Source organism: Leptopilina boulardi, unplaced genomic scaffold (assembly GCF_019393585.1).
Source record: "Leptopilina boulardi isolate dan_hultmark-lab unplaced genomic scaffold, ZJU_Lbou_2.1 LbouV2_58, whole genome shotgun sequence".
Classification (NCBI taxonomy): Eukaryota; Metazoa; Arthropoda; class Insecta; order Hymenoptera; family Figitidae; genus Leptopilina; species Leptopilina boulardi.
The window spans coordinates 514,099-538,477 of record NW_026138003.1 but is presented as its reverse complement, the minus strand read 5'-3'; the positions used below and the strand labels follow the sequence as shown (position 1 = coordinate 538,477).

The 24,379-nt window shown below is 28.0% G+C and overlaps 1 protein-coding gene across 2 annotated transcripts in view; it reads right to left on the bottom strand.

Annotated features, from left to right (window-relative positions):
- The window catches only part of LOC127290235 (unconventional myosin-IXb), a 105,648-nt gene that overhangs the window by 42,063 nt on the left and 39,206 nt on the right, over positions 1-24,379 (bottom strand). Inside the window, exon 1 of one of the 2 annotated variants that reach the window (XM_051318702.1) lies at positions 19,277-19,882. The exons of the other annotated variant lie outside the window; for it this stretch is intronic. Coding sequence (XP_051174659.1) covers positions 19,277-19,367 — 91 coding nt within the window. The 5' untranslated portion in view covers positions 19,368-19,882. Of the gene's footprint in view, positions 1-19,276; positions 19,883-24,379 lie in introns of those variants that run through there. 2 annotated transcript variants of the gene reach the window in all.

The following is a 24,379-nucleotide window of genomic DNA, read 5'->3' as shown; positions in this document are numbered from 1 at the left end:
CAATTTTTTTTTCAAAACAGCTAATTGAATTAAAGCAGAAATTAACTAACATATTTTGACAATAAATGTAGAAAATTCACGCATAGAAGAAGTTGTCTGTGGCAGTGATTTTTTTTTGCTGTCACAGCAAACTTTGCTTGTTAATATAAGGACAGCGAATAAGTTTACTGTGGGGTTTAAAATATTTTTACACGCGTCTAAAATATTTTTTTATAGCTTTTCTAACAAACATTTTAGTTGTAGTTATGTATACTAGATGAATCTGGTTAAAAAAAATTTCTAATTATTTTTAATAAGATTAAACAGTTCTATAGTTAAGGAAGAATCAAACAAAGAATTGAAACAAAAGTTTGTCCAACTGTGTAGTTTTGTATTTTTAAAGAAAAATTTTGATGATTTAAATTTTAAAAAAGATTCGGTTAAGATTGAATAATTTAATTTAAAAAATTTTAAATAACTGGAAATTGCATTTAAATCAAAATTAAAAGTTTTTATGTATAGGAAACGATTTAGGTAACATAACCTAAAATTATTATTTTTAGGTTACGTTAAAAAATATTTTTAAAAAATTTAAATCATCTTTTATTCTTTAAAAATACAAAAATATACAGTTGGACTATAACTTTTGTTCTGATTCTTTCTCAAATAATTCTGGTTAATTTCTTGTAAGATCAACTAGAATACAGTATACACATATGTGAATAAATAAAAAAGTTTTTACTAGAAAAATTCTGCCATGAAGTAGTATAAGAAGCACTCACTGCTTGTTAAGCTTATAGGCCCCCTGCATGAGAATAAATCCGAAATTTACATATCTCCGATTATGACGCCTTCAGCGGAAAAGCGGTGTACTTAGAAGTTTTCAAAATATGGCCTAGCGCCTAGTAACAGCTGTTATCATATAGTAAACAGTGTAAAGTGATATATAATAATTTTTGAAAAAGTGTAAAGAAAGAAAAAAGTTACACACAAAAATTTTAAATAAAACATAAATTTTTTGAAAATTTTTTTTTTTTTTTTGAAATTGTTAAGTTTTTGCTTATTTATATACGAATGTATAATTTAGATTTTTAAAATATTTGTTTTCAATTATGTTTCATAATGAAATAATAAAGGAATTATTGTAATAATTTGTTGTAAGTTATATAAAAATAATAAAAATATAAATAATTTTTTTTTCATTGTAGCCGTATATACTTCAAACGAAATTTCTTAATTATTTTTAGGTTATATTTACATGTAAACAAACAAAATATAATGACAAGTTCAGTAAGTATTTTGTTAACATTCAAATACATACAAAATAATTTGTATCAAGTAAAGTTGCCTGTGTTAATGCTGATTCATTGATCAATTTAGCAGCCTCATTTTTCACTTTTTTATTTATAATTACACAAAATTAACTCGCATCAAACACATTTAAAAAAAAAAACGCCAACTGACAATTATACACAAACACATATATAACAATGTACCACGTGACCTGTAATTCCTCGCTTTTCCGCTAGGGTTGTTAGTATCGGGGATATGTAAATTCTTCTATTAAATCTGGAAAGGCTGGGGAAGAATTTTCAAAAACGTCCTATAGAGTGAGTGCTCCTTATACTACTTCATAGTTCTGGTTTGTTTAACAAGAATTTTTGATTAAATTGAGCAGAAATGTAACCAGATTTTCTAATATTTCTTACCAGCAAAATGTATATTTAACACTACCCCCTATTATATTATGTAAATTATACTTCTAAATAAATAAATTTAATATTATTATAATATAATAAAATATATAAATATAATATCATCTATAATATATATTATACGGTATGAATTTAGAAATTCATTCTTTAAATATTTGCAAAATTACAAAAAATAATAAACGTGAATCTCTTCAAATATAATCATAAATATATTTAGAAAGTTCATTAATTTAAAAAAAAACAAATTTTTAAAAAGCATTTTGAAAATAAAGTTGCACGCAACTTTTGAACGACGGTGTATTTAGTTTTGAACAAAAAACTTTTTCGACACCCGCAAATTAAATTATGCTTTTTAAATGAAAGGAATTTACAATTAAAACTACATAAAAGTTAGATTTAAAAAGTTCTGTACAAGCTAGGAAAATAGTTTTCTCTTGCAGAGAGTACCGTTTCAGCTCTCTAAAGCATAAAATATTCATTTTTCAAATGCGTATTTGTAAAATCTCCTAATAATAATCATATTTCAAAAAAAAGAACTTTACACATTTCAACCCTGATAAAATATTATTTTACTTTCACATATTAAAATAAATTTTATTATTTATATTTTAATGATCTAATTATTTTGCCTAAAAATTTAATAACATTGTTAAAATTGTTGTTATATTTTTTAAATATTAATGGCTATATTAATTATAAAATATAAACAATTAGTTTAATAATAATAAAATAATAATAAAATAATAATAATATAATGAATATTTGTAAAATCTCCGAATAATAATTTTAAAAAAACTTTATACATTTCAACCCTGATATAATAATATTATTTTATTTCCATGCATTGAAATATTTATTATTATTTATATTTTAATAATACAATTATTTTATGCAAACATGTAATTATAAAATTTTTAAAATTTTTGTTATACTTTTTAAACCACTAATGGCTATATTAATTATAAAATGTAAATATATTCTAATTATTTAATCTAGTATTGAATCCAATTAATAATAATTAATTTTTTAAATAAAATAGTTATTTATGACACAAGTGCCCATGCAGAAATTGCCTGACTTTGCCCTATTTAAAGTAAGGCATTAGTAAGGGCCTTATCATTTGCAAAAATGTTATTGTAAATTAGTTAAATGATTTCGATTTTAAATAATAATTTATTTCTTATTACTAAATTTTCTTATGGGTTCCTGTTATATTCCCTAAGTATGGAACTCTCCATAGTTACCACGGTATTAACACATTTTTCAGAACGATGGCGCAAAAAAAAAAAATTTATGTAAAGTTTGAGAAGTATTAATTAAAAGAAGATAATAACTATTAAAAGTAGCAAATTACATTGGATAAGATGAGAATTTATAATTTTTTTTAATTTACATTGGGTAGTAAAATTAACTGGATAGTGACAAGAATGTCCTCAAATATCATGCAAGCCATCCTATCGTGCGTGCGTGGTTAGTTGGTTAAGTTGTCGGCTTGCGAATGTTAGGGTCGTGCGTTCAATTCCCAGCGTTTCGGGATTTTTCTCTGTTAGGTATATAAATTTAAATATTTTAGGCATATGTACAAACGAAACTAGTAGGGGAGAGGATGAAAAAATGGATCTCAATACTAATACTTATAATAATAAATTTACTACTTTGAATAGTTTTCCTTACTAAATTTTACAGGTTAATCTTACAATTTTTACATAGTTGTTTCAACTATTGTTTGTTATAGGCGCCCCCTGGAACTAGGAGAAATGTAATCAATGTCAATTAAATGCATCAATTAAATGTAGTCAAATTTACCATGAATTTTTTTGAGTTTATATAATATAAAAAAATAGGGTATATGCGTATGGAAAACTGGTAAGGCCCTCACTAGTTTTCTTTATCTAGGGCATTGGTGAGGAAAATCATTACACCCTTGTGAGGTTCTGATCAGTTTTCCCGACAAGGCCCTTATTAGAGATCGGGAAAACTGGTAAGTACCTCATGAGGCCCACATCACGATTTACGCACGTGTATCATACATTTTTTGCAACACCCACCTCTAATGTTAAGTACCTATTATGAAGAATTCCAACTCTCTATTAGAATAATTTCGATTGCATAGAATTAAAAAAATCAATCGAAGATCAGGAAAAATATCATTAAGCAGGAGTGTATGAATTTAAAAGTAAAGTTCGTTTTATAATTTTGTGGTTTTGTATGGTCTAAAACAATCCTTATATTATGTGAGAAAAATTTCGGTGCGTAAAATAAATTTCAGTGCGTAAAGTAATATTTCAGTGCATAAAGTAAATTTCAGTGCGTAAAGTGAATCACTTTACACACCGTTTGAAAAAGAGCTTCTTTACACACACTTTTTGATGTGTAAAATGTAACTTTAGAGGTTAGTGTTGCAAAAAAACTATTTTTATAAAATAGAAGTATTATTTATAGATATCTAATAAAGTAAAGAAGGTACCTAAATTCCTTTTTTTTTTGTCAGTATATAAAAAAATAACATTCCATTTTAGGAGATGATTAATTTCTTGTTTTAAAAGCATCTAAATTGTCTTTTAAAAATGTTCTTCAAGATGATGATATAAAAAAAAATTGTAAGTGTGATGTATTGTAAAAAAAGTTTTGAGTTGTTCAATTTTTCAATTATGTAATTGCTTCTTTTTTGTGTGTTTCTAAAAGGTATGAATTAATCTTAGAACCGGAACTATATATATATATATATATATATATATATATATATATATATATAGGATGACCTATACACACAGTCTCTCAGCTCATTTAGATCCAATCAATTGAGTTCAATGATCCCTATATAAGATAGAAGCGATGAAATGTGATGAAGATTATTTGAGATGGTCAACGAAAGGAGCTGAGGTGATGCTGAGGACACCTGGGGTTCAACCTCGTGATACTATAAATTCCAAACACACTGTCAAATTTATGTGGCATCAGGTCGCATTAAAGGATCCAAATATAATGCTCTCTCAACGCCGACAGGTTATATTACACTTTATAGTTCTAAACTATATACTATATATATATATATATATACAAGAAATAGTCAAACAAAAAAATATATTAGTTCGAGGAAATTCTATAAAATAGGAAACCAACCATATTCTATATAACACACGGTTATTTCTCCTTGTAAGATTATAACGAAACGCTTTAACCACATCTTCATTTTATCGTTTATTACTATAAACGAATAAAATGAATTCATTTTTCATTTTATCGTTTCTTATATATGTACACTATATAATAGACGATAAATTAAAGATGTGGTAGAGTGACAAAATTTATAATTGCTTTTTTTATTGTTCATCTCAACATAAAATTGAAATGGTCTTTTCCTGGAAAATATATATACATATATATATATATATATATATATGGGCAAATCCACGAAACTTTTAACTTTTGTAATTCTCGAATCGAACACTTAAAAATCTGAATTATTTTTAATTAAAACTTTGGGTATAATTTTTTTTTTTTGCTAAATTATATACAAAGGATCATTTATGTACAGTATTAGAACAAAATATTTATTTGACAATTAGTTTTATAAATTAAAAAGTGGAAAAATTCTTAAATTTCATTTGAATTTCTTGAAAAAGTTTATATTCTTAATATTTTTATTTTTGCGGCGTGTAAAATATCACTTCAGCTACTATGGAAATATCTAACAGACATATTTTGTCAAAAAAATTTTCACTATCCCATTAGTTTGCCACCACTAAAACTAAAAATACGAAGGTTTGATTGAGTGATAGCACTTTTTAAAAAAATTCAATTGAACATCTTCTTATGAAAATATCTATTAAGGCGTTGGATAAAAATAAAAGTTTAATGAATTTCTTAAAAGGTTATGAAAAAACAAAAGTTTTAAGATCTTTTTCAATGATGTGCCTCTCATTTTATTCCTGTGGCAACAATTTAAAGATGATATTAAAAATCGTGATTTCATTTAAATTTATACATTTTTGAAAGGCACAACTGCATTTTTGCTTTAAACATGTCAATCTATATGGTGTGATCGAAACATTTTCTTACATATATTTGAAAAAAAACGCCGCTTAAGGATTTTGAGTAAAATAAATTTTATTAAGTTAAGAATATGCTGAAAACACTTTTTTGGATTCTTTACCCCCTCTTTTCTTAAAATCCTGACTATGCTAAGCAAATTTGGGTGCCAGAATCGTGTTCAGAGGACAAAAATACTTTGGAAACCACTCCGATATCAAAAATAAAAAAAGTTGAATTTTTCAATTTTATATGTAATTTATTAACATTAAAAATTTTTTTTTTTCTTGAAAGTTAAAAGTTTCATGGGTTAACCCATATCTATGAAAAGAAAATATAAATACATTAAAATTTTATAATATCCTGACATTGATTTCTTATTTTTTATTTAATTTGGAGTTTTTTAAGCATGTAAAACATTTGGGTATATGTATAAATTATATTCGACTAATTGATTTTATTAGTTTTACTATTACGCATGAAACGCATATCGCTTTGCAATGACCTTTTTATAATAGGATTGTCGTCCTACAAAAAAAAAAAAAAAATTATAGAAAATAATGGAAGTTAAATTTTTGAAGTTTTTATTGATACCTTGGCATTTTTAAATTCATATAACTATGACAAATTTTTTACATATTTTAAATTATATACAATAAATTTTTAAGCATTTTTCATGTATTTCATGAAAACAAAAAATTTACCTTTAAGAAATACTCTCGTAATATAACAGCTATAAATAATTGTTTCAGTTAAATCTTTTACTATTCTAGAGAAATCTTTCTCTGATCCAGATGAAGGTTTTTTTTCTTCATATTTTCAATGCCACAAACATTTATTTAAACAAAATTCCATCTTTTTTTCAAAATTAAATCTTATTCTACACTTTTTTTCATTCTTTCAATTTTTATTCAAAAATTGAGATTTCTCTAATCATATGTGTAAAAATTAAAATGGCAGATTAATGGGTTTTAAAATAAATGTAAGAGAGAGAGAGAGAGAGGAGGGGGGGAGCTGACACCGCTCATTCCTGTACAACAACCTGCTCAGCAACTCTTCTGATAAACAACAATCCATAAAAACCATAAATTATCAAAAACGTAAATCAAACAACCATTAAAAATACAAGAGTACGTACGGGCAGCAGCTAGCAAATCATATAACGATTTCTCAAATGCAAGACGCACAGAAATCAAGGGATTAGAAATAAAGGAGAGAGAGTAAAATTATCTGAGAGGGTGATACGAGGGCGTTAAAAACGATTCGGCTGGTTCCAGTTAGGGAGTTTTAGAGGCCATTAAATTATACTGGAAGGAAGCTCGATGACGGCGAGACTTGGGAATGTGCTAATATTCCAAGAAGTCGAGGGACTTGAGTCCCTGAGAAAGTAATGGCAAAAGGTATATGTATAGATACTGCTACTACTACTACCACCACCATCATCATAGAATCCTGGATGATTCTCCTCAGTGTCGATCTTTTTTATTTCTTGCTTTGGACTTTTAAAGAGTTACCTGAAAACTCGACTGGCTTCACCAATACGAATACAAAAGGGGGCCCCCGAGAGAAGTCTCAACCTCGGTGTCTAATCAGATGCAGGTTAATCCCGCGAGCATCTTTTCTCTCCTTAAAACTCCTTTGCTTCTATATATATACACAATCTCAAAACGATGACCGTATGCGTGTACCTGTACATGTTCACTGGCACGAGCAAAAAGCGTTCCTTTTATATACCTATATATATATATATATATATATATATAGCTAGGGTACATGGCTGCATATAAATGACGGCATTACTTTTTTCCCTTGTTTTTACACCAAGACCGCATGCTCAATGACAATGTGATATTGTGATATCAAATTATTTTAGCCTATTGTCGTTAATCAGCTGAGATACACTCGTAAAGATCCCGTTTATTTGACCCATCAAAGAGAACATTATACTTTTTTGTCAATTTTTAACATATAAACCATTTCAATATATATATATAAATTAGATGATTTTATTTTTGATAACTTCGAATTGAGTATAGAAGTGATGAAAAAACTTAATGAATATTGAACCAGAATGTGAATCAAGTACTTTATTGCGAAATCAGAACTGAACTACTATTATGGTTGTCAGTACTGAACATTCTGATACAAACTGCATTTGAATAAGTGGAGACGCATGAATAAGCTCTAAAATTAATTTGTACGAATTTTGATTTTAAAGAATTCTCAAAACGCCTAATTTTTATTAAACAGAACTTCCATTCTTCAACTCAAAATGAATTCAAAATGAACTTATTTTGAAGTGAAACAAAAATGAGATTGTGGCGGCATCATCTTACTGACTCATTTTTGTTGCACATCAAACTGAGTCCGAATTCAATTTATTTTGAGTTCTGGTTTTTTTTTGTGTTCTCCCTATAGCAAAAAGGATATTCTAAGTTTTGATTAAACCAAAAAATTGTTTGAACCAAAAATATCGTTCTCTCAGTGCCAATATAAAAATTTTGACGCTAATTTTAAAATTAACCACAGTCAGAAATTAGCGCCCATATTTTTTTCCAAATATTTATTTGGACAAATGGAAGTACCGTATGTATATATATATATATATATATATATATATTCACGAAAGCCAGTATCAAAATTATTTAAAAATTTAGTTATAACATATGTATAAAATACCTACTGAAAATTATATTTCATCGATTAAAGAAATTTGAGCAAAAAATATAATTTGCTCTCACCTCAATGGTCATTATTTTCTCTTTTCATTTTTAAAGATAACACAAGATATGTGTCAGATAATTTACAGAACAATATTTTAATGTGTTTATATATATATATATAGTATCGATATTGCCCCGTTTTGTATCGTGTGTTATAATAACAATGTATTTTTATGACTAGTGTTCTATATTCAATTGGGAGAAAAAAAAAGAACGAAAAACACAAGATAATACAGAATTGCAATGAGAAAAGTTAATGCAAAGTAAGGTAACGCACAAAGAGCTTCAACAGAAGACACGCGAAGAAATTGAACGGCACGATTATTGGAAAATATATACACGAGTACGTAACTTGTGGATCAGATCTGTACTCCTCGTATATCTAACATACGCGGGTATAAATATATGCACGTTACCAATATATATATATATATATATAGCTGTATTTGTGCAAGCATAGCCGAGCAACAAGCTATGGCAAATGCAGCCATAGGCCATTGCCCCGCATAAATCCCACCATAGAGGATTTCAAGATGCAACTCTTCGGTATTACAACACTCTTCAACCAAACATAATGCTTTTTCTCTTATTTTGACATATAAATCACACTTTCCTCACACATAAAGTAAACTATTTTTTATTGTTATTTTTTATCATTCTATACTTCGTGAGCTTTTATCTCATAGTTTTATTATTGGAATCTTCAAAAAGATTTTTAATCATTTTTGACTACCGTTCAAAAATTGAAATGTGGGTCAAATGTGGTACTGATCAGATTTTCCTATTTCTGGTTTCGCCCTTCCCAGAAGAAAAACTAACTATGCATCCAGGGAAAAGATTTCTTTCATTTAACCCCTTCACTGTTATTGACCTCTATAGAGGTATAAAAATGTCGTGCTACCACACTGAAAAAAGGGTTTGGTATTGACAACCAAACGTTTGGTTGGTATTAAAGCAACCAAAATTTTTTTGTTGAATCAACAAAATTTTAATTGTCTCAATCAAAATTTGTTTGACACAAACAAAATTAGAAAAAAAGGATTTTTGTTGTCCTAACTAAAGTTTGATTGGAACAACCAAAATTTTGTTGATTCAACAAAAAAATTTTGGTTGCTTAAATACCAACCAAACGTTTGGTTGTTAATACCAAACTTTTTTTTCAGTGCAGTGTGTACGACCGCTATATAGTAGCATATAAAAAGAATAAGTAGACACAATACAATAAACTTGTCAATGGGTATACACAGAAAAAACTCTGGGTAAATTTTGTTGCGGGTAATTTTCACCAATGCTAATTCACATAGACGGTGGCGCCCTCAACTAGGATAAAATTTGTTGCAGGTAATTTTTATACCGATTTTGGGGTAAAAATTCTACTTTTTTTTCGTGTGTATTCTTTGGTTTTCGGGGTCGCTGATTACGAATCCGATGTCAGATTTCCAAAATTCAAAATGGCGGATCCAATATGACGGATGACAAAATTGAAAATTGATCGGATTTACTTAAAACTCATTACTCGAAGGGTTTGTCTAAAACTTGTTACTAGGGGGTTTTCGAGGTCGCTGATTACGAATTTGATATCACTTTTTCAAAATTAAAAATGGCGAATTCAATATGTCGGATGATAAATTTAAAAATTTAACAAAAAATAATTAATCAACATTTAAAAATGCCTGTAACAAGTTTCAGGCAAATCTGGTGAATTTAAAATTTTTTTTTGTCGCCATATTGGATCCGACATTTTGAATTTTGAAAAACTGACTTCAAATTCGTAATCAGCGACCCCAAAAACATACAATATTGTAATATCAATTTAAAAAAAAAAAATTTTTTCCCACATACGGGGCACGGAAGCTTTATTTCTGCTATACTGCGAAGGGGTTAAAGAAACCATTTTCTTTGACTTGTTTTCTTTCATTCAAAATAAAATTTTCTTTGAAACAAAAAAAGATTCTTAGTTTCAAAGAAAATTTCTTGGATTCAAAGAAATGATCTTTAAATGAAATAAATTTGTGCATTAAATCAAAGAAATTTTAACATTTATATAGGATTAAAGAGACATTTATTTGAATTAAATAAAAAATTTCTTTGAAATAAGATTACTACTAATATATAAATAATTATTAATAACAGCCTTTAAGCATATATGAATGAAAACAATTTGCATTAATAATAAAAATTAAAAAAAAGAAGCTTTCGCTTTGGGCAAAATAGAAATCAAACTTGACTTTATTTTCTTCTGTTAAAAGAAATAAAGAAACGCGGAAGAAGTTTGTATATAAAGAATTTTATATTGGTGTATAATGCAGGAAATCGACACTTATAGACATCACGTGAAAATCTGGTTTGACTTCTTTGGCATTTGTGAACCGGAGCAAAGAAACTGTTATTAGAACATAAACCTATTGAACTTTGATCATTTTTTTTTTAACTTTATAGTATTAAAGTATCATCAACTTTAATAAACGAAAAATAATATATAAAATATACAGTTATATACAAAATGAAGTATATTAAAAAAAAGAATCAATAATAACCTGTCAACAAGAAGCAACGATATAAAAATAATTTCAAATAACTTATTAACAAGCATTACATAATGACAATATTTCTCCTTATATAATAATAATATGTGAAGTATGATAATTCAATGATAAATAATAATGAAGTAATATATATATAAAATGCAAATGAGCAACAAGTATAAAATAAAGCATCATGATAGTTTGCTTATATAGTTATATGAGAGTTTTCAGATGACGTGAAGTGATCAAAGTGAAAAAAAATTTCTCCTATCGTGCTCAAATTTGGGTGATTTGTAGTTAAAAAATAAAACAAATCTTGTTTTTCATAAAAAAAAAGTCAAATTTATTTTTTATTTTAATTTTTTTGGTCAAATAATTATATTTTTTTAAAAATGCATTTTACCAATCAAAATGCCTTCAAAGAAGCTAGCGAAACTAATATGGAAAATAAAATTTATTTTATTATTTAATTGAAAAATTACCTAAGTATGGGAGCGTGTGAAAAGAAACGTTTTTCTATACCTTGATCAATTTAATAATAATTTAATAACACTGTGTGACAATGAAAAATTACTTTTAATCGGACCTATCAGAAGTTATTGTTGGTCTGGAAAAACTGAAAAAAATGGTGTGTATATATTAAATTGCCCAAACACCCTCAAAATTTCATTTTCAAGACAAAAAACCTTTTTTTTGTATTTTATGTATAAAATATCTTGTAACTTTTTTATTTTTGGTCCTATTTCAATAATTTTTTTTTTCACTTTGTTTCTTGTTATTTGATTAGCTATATATATATAATATTGACAGTAATGAAAATGACATTTCTGTTAAATTGTGCTTTCTTTGGTTAATGATTGACTATGTTAAAATTTTATAAACGCTTTCGTAAATTGAATTATATTGAAAATGTTAAAAGTAATTCTAATTACTTCTTTTCCTCCACTGTTATAGTTTATTAACCCCTTCGCAGTCTAGTAGAAAAATCGTTTGTGGGTCCAAAAGGGTCAAAAAAAAAGTTTTCAAAGAAATATCATATCATCGTGTTAAAAGTTTTTGCGGTTGGTCAGTTTGAAAAATTCAAAATGTCGGACCTAATATGGTAGAAAATTTTAAAATTGATTCGATTCGTTTAAAATTCGGTACTCAGGGCTCTTTATAGGGTCTATGAATCCAAATTTTCAATTTGTTAAATCTGACGTCACATTTTGATTCAACGACCCCAAAAACCCTCTAATACCAAATTTTGAACAAATCGAATCGATTTTAAAAATTTTTGCCATATTACGTCAGCCATTTTTAATTTTTTTAATCTGACCTCAAATTTAGATTCAGCGACCCTAAAAACCTTCTAGTACCGAATTATGAACGAAACGAATCAATTTTAAATTTTTCCGCCATATTGGGTCTTCCATTTTGAATTTTTTTTAAATCTGACCTCAAATTTGGATTCAGCGAACCCAAAAACCCTAATGGAACCATTTTCATGCAAATCTGGTCAATTTAAAATTTTTTGGACGCCATATTGGGTCCGCCATTTTGAATTTTGTATATCTGACATCAAATTCGGATTTAGCGACCCCAAAAACCTTATTATACCCATTGACACTTAAATCACTTAGTACAATTACTCAAATGACAGTCACAAAGATGGCACGACTTTTTTCTCTGGACATATAAATCTATTAGTATGACTTCGACAATATAAAAGAGAATAACTCAGTGAATTATAATAATAATAATAATAATAATAATAATAATTATTATTATTATTAGAATTAATTTCTGTAAATGTGTATATTGAAAACGGAGAATCCAACAAGACTTTTCAATGAGATAGTATATAAAGAAACTCGCACTAATATCAACAAAATTATAGAGTTGTCTAAACAACTTTGCAAAAAAAAAAATTTTTTGACAAGTGAATAATTATGTACATAATTGCTATGTCACCTGCAACAAATTGCTCTGCAATTTATAATTCTCATTTACGCTGTTGTAGGAAATGATTTTCTATTGAACACCCTCCTGATCATATACGTATCATTATATGCGTCACAGTCCATAAATTATTATTCTCCCATGCTATGCATATTAATCAATGAATTAGTAATAGCATTATCATTTTCCTATTATACTTACTGGGATATTTTAAAACGATCCAAATGTTATATATATATACGTATATATTTCTTTCAATTACTTTTAATTAAAAAAGAACACTGAAAAAAATTTTGCTTCGCATTAATGACTATTAACCATAGCAACTTTAAATCTAGTCAGCGTAACCAAGCTTCAATTCAGTTATGTAGCTTGGTTAATATTGTCAAAGTCGATTTAGTAGAATTGACCCCTTGTTCCCTACTTATATTAACTAAGGTGTTTGGTTAATATCGCATGTATCTATAGTCAATTTTGCTAAAGTTTATTCAGTCAAAGTGATTCAAGCCAATGTAACTAAGATACCTGGTTATTCTGATAAGCTGCCCTATAGTCATTCCGACTAATTGTCGAAATCAACTTTGACCAAGATTGCCTATAGTGGGTTCCTCTCGTAACCAGGTAAATTAGTCAATTCCTGGTATACGGGGGTTAGGAATTTTTTTCAGTGAACCTAACTATGCATTGCTAAAATTTTACGAACCATTGGAAAATTAGTTTTTTAATTTTAGCAATTGTCAAAAATTAGTAAAATTGAAAAACTAATTTTCCCATTGTTTGAAAGATTTTAGCAATGGTCCAAAAATGTAAAATTAAAAAATTAATTTTCCCATGATTTGATAGATTTTAGCAATGATCCATAAGTTAGGAATGCTGTTATATACGAAACACAACTAATAAAATACAATTTCAATAAAGATGTTTAATTTTGATATAAAATTTGTTATTTTACATGAAGAAAATATTTTAATACAATTATTAAGATTTTCAACTTTTTTCACCTATTTCATATATTCCAATGTTATGTGATTTGAAATGACGTTAAAAAATTTAGATACCTCCATTATAGAATTTTGCTATAAAATAATGTCTAATTTAGACAACATGAAAAGGATTTTAATTTATATAATCAAAGTCCTACATTTCCATATTATAAAATACATTGTTAATATTTTAATGAATACACATAACTAATCCTAAATAATAAGCACTCTTACATTCGAAAATTGCATAATTATTGGATATGTAATGAAAAACAGTAAGCTCATTATATCAAAATAATGCGACAAACTGTGAGCTGCTTGTGAGATAACCGAATTATTAATTTGTTAAATGCCGTTAGAATGTAGATATGCCATAAGCGAGCGGACTTATTATTATTATTTTTTTTTTTTACCTCAAAAAGGATTTATGTGTGAATGTAAATATGTATAAATACACGATGTACGAGAAGAGAACTAATGAGCGAATATGGTATATCCAAAGGAACTTGTAAATGTTCCCAAGGCTGATTCAAGCGCCCTGGGAACCCAGTTTTACCATTAAAAATGGTCGAGCCGATTCGCATGTCCTTGTCAGATGCGAAATCTTCGTGACCCGCCTACAATTTCGTCCACAAGCATTAAAAAAAATAAATAAAAAATAAAATACACGTTTGCCTCTCACGCTTGGAAATCTTTATGGTTCTCTGTGACCAAAACATTCAGAAGTGAAGACATTTTCAAATTACAACAAAAAGGCATGTACAATTTAAGAAAAACAAATGAAGCCAAATTTTTTTTTTCTTTAAAATATTCTTCTTGATAATATTTAATATTTAGAAAAGAAAAAATTGTTAAAAATATTTTAATAGATACTGTTTTAAAAAATAATATATCAAATGACTAACTTTTAGTATTTTTTTGTAGACTAAAAAATTCATTTTAAGATTTTTGAATACTGTTTTAATAAAATTTATTTTATACTTAAAATTAGTGAAATTGTAGTCTTTACAAATTTTAAATTTAATTTTATATACTAAAAATTAGTAAAAAAGAAAATTATATCATTTATTAGGTTAAATTAAGCCATGGAGTTTGAGGTTAAGTCAGGTTAGGTTAGACATAAAACAATATTTTCTATAATATTTACTAATTTGATACATGCATTGAAAAAATTTGCTGTGGCAGCGAACTATTTGCTTTCACATCAAATTACGTTAGCTAATATATAGGGACAGCGAACAAATTATGCTGTGCTCTTTAAATCTGAATTAGTAAAAATGTTTACTAATTTAAATTAGTGACTCACATTTTGCTTTAGAATTAGTTGAATTTTACTAATTGTTAGTAAAAGTTACTAATAATTAGTAAAATGTTACTAATTGAGAAGCAAAAAGTGAGTTACTAATTCAAATTAGTAAACTTTTTTACTAATTTAGATTTTAAGAGTGGAGTCAAAAAAGTTTTCTGTGACAGTAAATTTTTAAAAATTAAGACTGTTATTGTTTACCACATCAAACTTTCTTTATTGTCATAACAAAAAATTTAGCTGTATAGTTACTAATTTTGATAGATCCAATAGCAGACATCAGTTAGCATCTGTGAGAAATTCCTTTTTTCCCGTGTAGTATTTTAGCACATAATTATTTTAAAATTCAGAATATCAAAAGTGTTATAACAATCAGTATATAAACCCTTGAGGAAATTCATGTTGTAAATAATAATAAATTTTTTTCATAATAATTTGTAGCATAAAAACTCAAATTTTTTAACACAACTTAATTAAAATTATTGTTTGTAATTAATAAACATAATGCTTTTAAGAAAACTTTATCACTTAAAATCGTTTTATTTGTACTATTTATGAAAGTAAACAAAACTTTTAAGTTAGAAACTTGTTTAATTGACCAGGCATGATCATGACTAACCATTTCTTACCTAAAAGTTTTGTTTACTTTCATAAATAGTACAAATAAAACGACTTTAAGTAATAAAGTAATCTTAACTACAATGTGTTTGATCATTGCAAACAATAATTTTAATTTAGTTATGTTGAAAAACTTGAGTTTTTATGCTATAAAGTTATATGAAAAAAATGTGTCATTTCCATAGAAAATTCCACAAGGGTTTCCAGTGGTTAATTCTAGGTAAATTTTTCACTTGGGTAAAGCTATTAAAATATTACAATTTTGTAATACTACAATCTTGTTATCGCAAGTTTTGTATCGTGGCACAGGGCCTCGCATGTCTAGGGGCCTCAGAGTAAACTGAGGGTGAGAATTTTGTTAAACATTTGAAAAAAATAAATTGTAGGAAAGTTATGGCTACTTTTCACGCTTTAATAAAATTTTAAATTGACGAAAAATTAAATAAGAAGTTTTGAAATCCTTTTTCTAAAAAAAAATACATGACATAAAAAGGTTGAATGGATATATCGAAAACTCTCGAAAAAATCGAACTTTTAATTAAAAGCATTGGGAATGTAAAATTTCAATAGAAGGGCGAAACATATCTCTAGATTAGAAATGTACAGGTGGAGCTCAAGTTGATTTCGTCAAAAATAAGCGCTAATATTAAAATTTTAAATAATACATAAATCTTATTTATCAAAAACACAAACATTGAAAATGTTTAAATTGCATATATATACAAAAAATGAATCATTATAACACTTTATTATGCTTATTATTATTGGTCGCAATAATTAGCGCGCGATAATTTTAAAATATGTAATACATCTTAATAACACTTACATGATATAATATATTATTCTCCTTTGTTATTAATAAATAATTTATAAAAAAGAAAAATAAACATAATTACAACTGTAGGTAGTGAAAAATATTGTTCTTAAAGATTTTTTTTTTTTTGATTTACAGAATGTAATTTTTTAAATTAACCACTTCAGTGACTACTTTAAGAGACTAAAAAATTTCTTTTCACTAACTTCACATTATACTTTACAATTTATCAAAAATTTTAATTATTTAAAAATAAAAAAAGCAGAAAATGATTAGTGCAAGAGAGATTATAGCGTAAATCACTCTCTCTAATTTCACATTCATAAATTTTTTCTTTAGATTTTGAATCGAAATGGAACAAAAAAAAGAGCAAGAAGAAATGAAATCATATTTTAAAATGAAATTAATAAAATGGGAAATTGAAAAAGGAACAGAAGCAACGAAGACGGCTGCTACTTATATTCGATATACAAATATGTAAACAAAGCTCATAAAGCTTATTGTAGTTATTTCCAACTTATGAATACTATGAGATTTAATTAATTATTATATTGATTATTTTGTTGGTTGTACAAGTAATACTTGTTTTACTTCTGCAGTGTAAGTTTTGAAAATAACTGACAGAAATATGTCATGATAAATAACTTTTCTAACCTAAACAGTTTTGCAGTTGCCTCCAGCAGTGCTAAACATATTTTTCTTGTAAATTATACTTTGCCCTTTTGTGTTAATATGTTATCACTTAAAATTATATATTTCGAAAGATTAGTAAATATACAGGTTATGTTAAAGTTTTTTTTTGAAGTTTTTAAATTAATCATAATAAATTTATAGGTAAGAATCCTGTATCAGTATTTAATATATATTTTTAAAAATATTTAGTGAAAACTCTTAACATAACCTATAACAATACTCAGTTAACTATAGTAATTTCACAAAACTTTTTCGTTGACTTTTTGTAAATTGGTTTCATGTAATGTAACATGTAAAGCAATTTTAATAAATATTTTCCATATAGATACTTTTAAAGTGATTGATTATAAAAGAAAAAAATATGTTTATAGGATTTTATAATTATGTCGAGTTCGAGCAGAAAGCAGATGTAGAAAGAAAATGGGAATCTGGAGGATCAAAAAGAAAAAGAAAAGCTACTTAGGCGTTGTCAAATGAAGCCATGAGTTCATCTATGGTTAAATATCTTAAAAATTTCTTGAAAAATCGAATTTTACCTTACTGTAAAAAAATAATTATAAGAGTAACTAAACTTAAAATGTTTTTAAATACAATATGTACACTGAAAAAAATTTATCCGAAATCTTCAACTACCTTTGGGTAGTTAAGTGAAAAGAAGTTAAAACAATTACTTTCTTAGTTAGTTTAACAATGTTTGTGTAGTTAATTTTACTATTTCTTAAGTAGTTAAAAATTAGTAGTATACAATTAACTTAAAAATGTAGTTAGAATTTAAAACTAACTACAAAATCTTATTATATCAACTACATTCTTAGTTATTTTAACTACTTTTTAGTAGTTAATACAACTTTTAAAATTGAGTTGAGGACCTATTGTACTATACAGGGTAGTTAAAAAGTAGTCAAATCTACTACTTATTTTTTTGAGTGTATAATAATGTGTATAAGTAACCAAAAATTCATATATAAAATCGCGATAAGGGCCCTCACCAAATTCACCTTACCTACTCCTATCTTTAGCCCATAGCTACGCCGCGGCTTTTGTATTACGATTTTGTAATTTACATTTTTCAGAAACAATAAAAATCAATTTAAAAAATATAGCCACACACAAAAATTTTTTTTTGTAATATATAGTTTGAAATAGAAAACCACATTAATTATAATAATCTCTGAGTATAAGCCAAAATCTTTCGAAACACATGGTCTCTATTTCATTTTCACAAATGGAAACAGATAGTCCCACGAGGTTGATGATGAAAATCGATCCCGCGAGGTGTATGAGCTCAATTCTGGTTATAAATTATTGCGGTTCATTAATACCATTGTACTTTGTTGTAAGCTCTACACACGCAGATATAGATATACACACACATATATATATATATACATATATATGCAGAAAGGACAGTTGAAAAAAAACAAGTAGGCTCGTGTATTTGTGTGCGAGAGGGTTTCGCATTGAAATCGTGAAAGTTTCGACCTGACGGGTCGATCTTCCCCGCGGGAGTGAGAACGCGCGGGAATATAACAACGAAAACAAAAATATAAAACTAAAGCCAGACACACACATACACATATACACACGAGTGGAAAAAGGTCCCACGCCTCGTCCACTAGAAAGTGCGGACCAACTTGTCCCGTGTAAATCGTGCTCTGTTTTCAGGTGCGCCGCCAAAACGGGTTTTGTCCTTTAAAAAAAAAAGGACATCGACATTTCATCGTGTGCTACAGAACATGCACGAAAATTTGTTCTTGTATAAACTCGAAATAAATATTACTTAATAATTATTGTTTTTTCTCTGCTAATGATTTTCTTTCAAAAGAACCATATATATATATCAATATTTTCTTCTCTTTTCTCATTCAAACTTTGCGAGAAAAAAAAAATCTAAACAACAATCAGTAATTAATTTACTATAAACATTAGTATAGTATAGTCAAATACCTTGAAGCTTTTTTTCCGTTTCCCAAAATTTTTGCAGTTCTGTAAAGTATTTATCCAAGATAAAGACCTTTGAGAGACCTAAGGTGGACATTTCAGAATCTCGAGGTTCTGGGTCGCCCGCAATTTTTCAAAAAAAAAAAAATATTACGTTCCCTTCACTTTTGAACCCTAGAAAATTCCGAATTTTGTGCAGCCTCACCACACTCGTCGCCGCACTCACACATTTTCCTTATTTTATTCAATTTCAAATATATAATTTTTAAAAGAAAATTAACATTTCACTTCAAATATCGTTGGTAATCACCACATAAACTTCACGTTCTTTTTCCTCCAAAAAATTGACAACAATAAATTGAATGAAAAACTATCAATTAATATGATAGATTTCAATCAAGAAAACAATAATATTGTTAATTATTTAGTTTATAAAAGGAAAAAAAAACACAATAAAATAACTGTTCACTTCAAAATTGGAATTTTCTTTTAGTACATCCCTAAACGAGATTGATATTTCCGATAGGAGGGGTGGTTTTTTTTTTGTTTTTTAATCAAGAATGATTTTTTTAAAGGCCCATAAAGAAGCGTGGATCAAGTATATAATAACGTGGAGGGCACGAATAGCAGCGTTCAACTGGGCGTCATTGTTGGTTGGAACCCGCAACTGAGCTGGGGTCCTATCTCTTCTAAGGTATGTTCGAGATAACTCTATAGAACCAGGTAGCATAGGTCCCGGTCAAAAGGCCCAGCAGGACACTCTCTGAAGTTAGCTGGAACGCTACCCGGAGGCGCGCAGATCAGGCCCTGGGCCTCTCTCGAGTTAGATTAGAGAGAAAGAGCGAGAAAATCAGAGAAGTAAGTGGAAGGGAGGGGGGGGGGTTCACTGGGCCCCGAGTGGACCACTCACGGATGCTGCGGAAAAATGCCCAAGACACTCCACAGGTCTCTCTCTCTCTCTCTCTCTCTCTCTCTCTCTCTCTCTCTCTCTCTCTCTCTCTCTCTACATATATATATATATATATATATATATACTTCAGTGTTTTGCTTATGGTACCTTCACCAACTACTGGTGATAATAATAATAATAATTGTCCCTTTAAAATTTAAATCTCTCTCTCTCTCTTTCAAAATTTTCAAAAATATAATAGAACCTCGATTTTAAGTCAAATTTTAAACTGTTTAATAACAATAATATTTCTTACACACTTTTTGTGTAGTTATTTTAATTTCATTATGTTTTTAATTAATTTTTAATTTCTAAATTTTTCTTGTTAATTATATATTTGCCAAATTTTTAATTACCGTTCTATATGATACAGAAAAAGAAATTATTTGAATTCCGATCCAATATGGCGACCAAAAATTTTGAAAATTGACCATATTCGCTTGAAACTCGTTACTTGGGGGATTTAGGGTCGCTGATTCAGAATATGATGTCAGAATTACAAAATTTCAAAATTCAAAATGGATACGTTCAAAACCCCTGAGTAGCAGATTTTAAGTAATTTTAATTAATTTTCAAATTTTTAGAAAATTATCTGCCACATTGGTAACGCCATTTTGAATTTTTGAAATCTGACTATAGATTCGTAATCAGCGACCCTCAAAACCCCTGAGTAATAATTTTTAAGTATTTTAAAATCATTTTTGTCATTTTATGAAAAATCGTCCGCCATAGTGGCTCGGCCATTTTGAATTTTTGAAATCTGACTTTAAATTCGTAATCAGCGACCCCAAAAACCCCCAAGTAACAATTTTTAAGTATTTTAAAATAATTTTTGACATTTTTTGAAAAAATTGTCCGCCATATTGGTTCCGCCATTTTGAATTTTTGAAATCTGACTTTAGATTCGTAATCAGCGACCCCAAAAACCCCCGAGTAACAATTTTTAATTATTTTTAAATCATTTTTGTTTTTTTTTTTTGAAAAATCATCCGCCATTTTGAATTTTTAAAATCTGACTTTGGAATCGTAATCAGCGACCTTAAATATCATAGTATACAGATTTGCACAAATTTTGGTCATTAAAAAATTTACTGACATTTCGGGCCCACTTATGATATTTTGGCCTTGACTGCGAAGGGGTTAAAATAAGCTGCAACGCATATTATTTTAATCCAATTTTGCTTATTTTAATACTAAAATGGATTAAAATAAGCAAAATTGGATTAAAATAATAAGCGTTGCAGCTTATTTTAATGCCTTTTAATTTTCTGTGTTCTTATTTCTCTGTAATATTAAACGGTAATATAGTAATATTAATATTAATTAATAAAAACTCGGATTACATCGTGTAAAGAATATTTTCATTGATTTATAATGAGATAAGACTAAGTACTAATATTCACGAAAAAACTCGAAAAAATTTAAATTTTCAGATAATAAAATAATGAACTTTTGAAAACATTTTTTTTTAAACTTCAAGTTGTTAAATAATTATTCTAAATTATAAAAATATTTCATATATAAATTCTTTAGTTAAATTTATTAATTTTGTGCATTGAATTATAATTATTTCAATGAAGTTAAATAGGTAATTATTCATTTTAATTTATAATTGAAATTTATTGATTATTATTAACATAATAATAATCTACAATTTTTACGAGACCTTATAAAATTTATACGAAATAATAATTTATTGGTTGATAATGAAGGCATTATGACCACATTTAATTAATTTTAAATGTATTTATGTTTCATCAATATTTTATAAATAGAAAATAATTAATCTATTTAAATAAATATTGAAAATCTGACCCAATTATTCTGATACAAACTATTCAAATGATTTATTTAAAACTATCAGTAATAATGAATTTGATGTCTGTTTTTCAAAAATCGAAACAGAAAAATTTAATATGTCAGACAAATTTTTTTAAATTATTCCGATTCACTTGAAACTAACACGCGGGGGTTTTTGGGGTCGTTGATTTTAAATATAAAGACAGATTTTCAAATTTCGAAATGGCGGATCCAATATGGCGACAATTTGTTAGAAATTGAAAGTTTCCTTTGAAATTTGGTATCTAGGAATTTTGAGGTACGCTGATTACAAATTGGAAGACAAATTTACCCCTAGGTACCATGTTGTATAAGAAACTTTTAATTTTTAACAAAATTGTCCGTCATATTGGATCCGACATTTTGAAATTTAAAAATTTTTAAATCCTTAACAACGCTATGTAAATCAATCCGAATCATGTTCGCTATATTTTTCCTATAATTTTCACGTAAAAATACATAAGAGTACCAAATTTGAACTCTCTATGTGAAAAAATGTGGCTACCTGGGGGGGGGGGTACATAGTCATTTTTAGGGATTTTTCGTAAAAATTCATGGTTTTTCCTTGACAACGCTATGATAATAAATTCCTGAGATTCGCTATACTTTTCCTGTAATCTACAGGCCAAAATACATATGTGTACCAAATTTCAGCCTTCTAGATAAATTCGTGTGGCCGTTAGGGGGGGGGGGTACATGCCTTGCTTCACTAGTCTCATTAATAGGGTTCCCAATTCGGGTACGGAACCCTAAAAAGTTCGTATACCCGCCAAAGATCCGACATATTTTTTGAGTTTAGAAAAAATTCTGACGTGATGGAGCAAAACAAATTTAAGATTCGTGTTCAGCGGCCCAAAAATACATAGGGTAATTTTTTTTGTGGGGCTGTGTTATTATTAAAAATATTTTTTTAATCATTTTAAAGTAATACTAATAGGTGAGATATGGGCATTATGGACCACTTACTTTTTGGAACATATTGATTTTATGGTAAAAAAAATCTCTTACTTTCAAATAAATAGAAATTGGATTCGTTTCATATATTTTAAGTTTAAATATATATATGTAGAATCAGCAAACTTGGGTTTGTTGATATCTAAAGGGAACAAAGCATGCATGATGTTAAGACACAAGGATGCTGGAGAATCCTCGGACCCAAAGCGTGTTCCGCCTTATAATTTTGATCTACAGCCGCAAGAGGAATCCAATATGGCTGCTGCAGGCGTCCCAATGCGTCGTAAACAATGCAACCGCGATGTTGCAGTTTCTCTCTTCTTCTTTCTCTTTCTCTCCTTTTCTATTAACAACCAAGAGAGACTTTGTAGATCGGTTCACGTTTCTTCAGGGCCCGTTTTACCCCCACTTAAATATATGCGTTTTCTACTGCACTTCCTGTCTCTCTTCCTTGGTTGTTGTTGTTGTTGCTTCTTATGGTATAAAGAAGATGTGGCAATGAAGTTAAAAACAGAAAGAAACAGGGGGTCCATTCTAAGTTCATAAATGATGTCCTTATTCAATACGTCTCACCCAGGACCCCAGACTAAAATTCATCCGCGCAGGATAATAGTTATAATCCCAAATTTATTTTTCAGGCTCAAACTTGTCTAGAGCTCGTGTTCTCAAAGCTTAAAAATGAGAAAGATATCTCTTTTTGAAAAAAAAATGTTTTTTTTTTCTTTTGTTACATTCTCATCATCTATGAATGTATTATCAATGATTTTTTGAAATACAAAAAGATCACTTTGTTGATAAAAATTAAAATCTATCTGGGGCCCTATTTCTTGCATTAAAAAAAGCTTTTTTTTTGGAGAAATATTGTCTGGCCAAATATCAATTTAGGGCTCTGTATGGATTCACGGTTAGCAACATTATATAAATATATACACAATATATACGTCCATAGAGTAAGAAGGAAGAGAACGGGAAACTGCGATATTCAAATCCCCACATGAGATTGGAGACGCCCCAATATGTGAACCGGTTTTTAGTTTACTTCAAGTAAAGGGTACGATTCTGAATATGTAGTGGAAGGGATACCTGGGTCTTAAGTCCCGCATATAGTCAAGTCGACATAACTCTGAGGGTCGGTAAGAAAGGAAATGATAAGAGTAACCGATCTCTTGCAGCGCTTCAAAAATCAACAAACTTGGATGGTATATTACCAACCACTGAAAATGGATCTTACGTCTCTTTATTTATTATCGACTTATTCAACACTGAAGATCATAATTCAAAAATCATACGTTAGAGGGACTTATCATGACAAAAAAGAAGTACGAATCCTGCAGGAATTAAAAAAAAAAAGTTTAAGCCCCTGAATC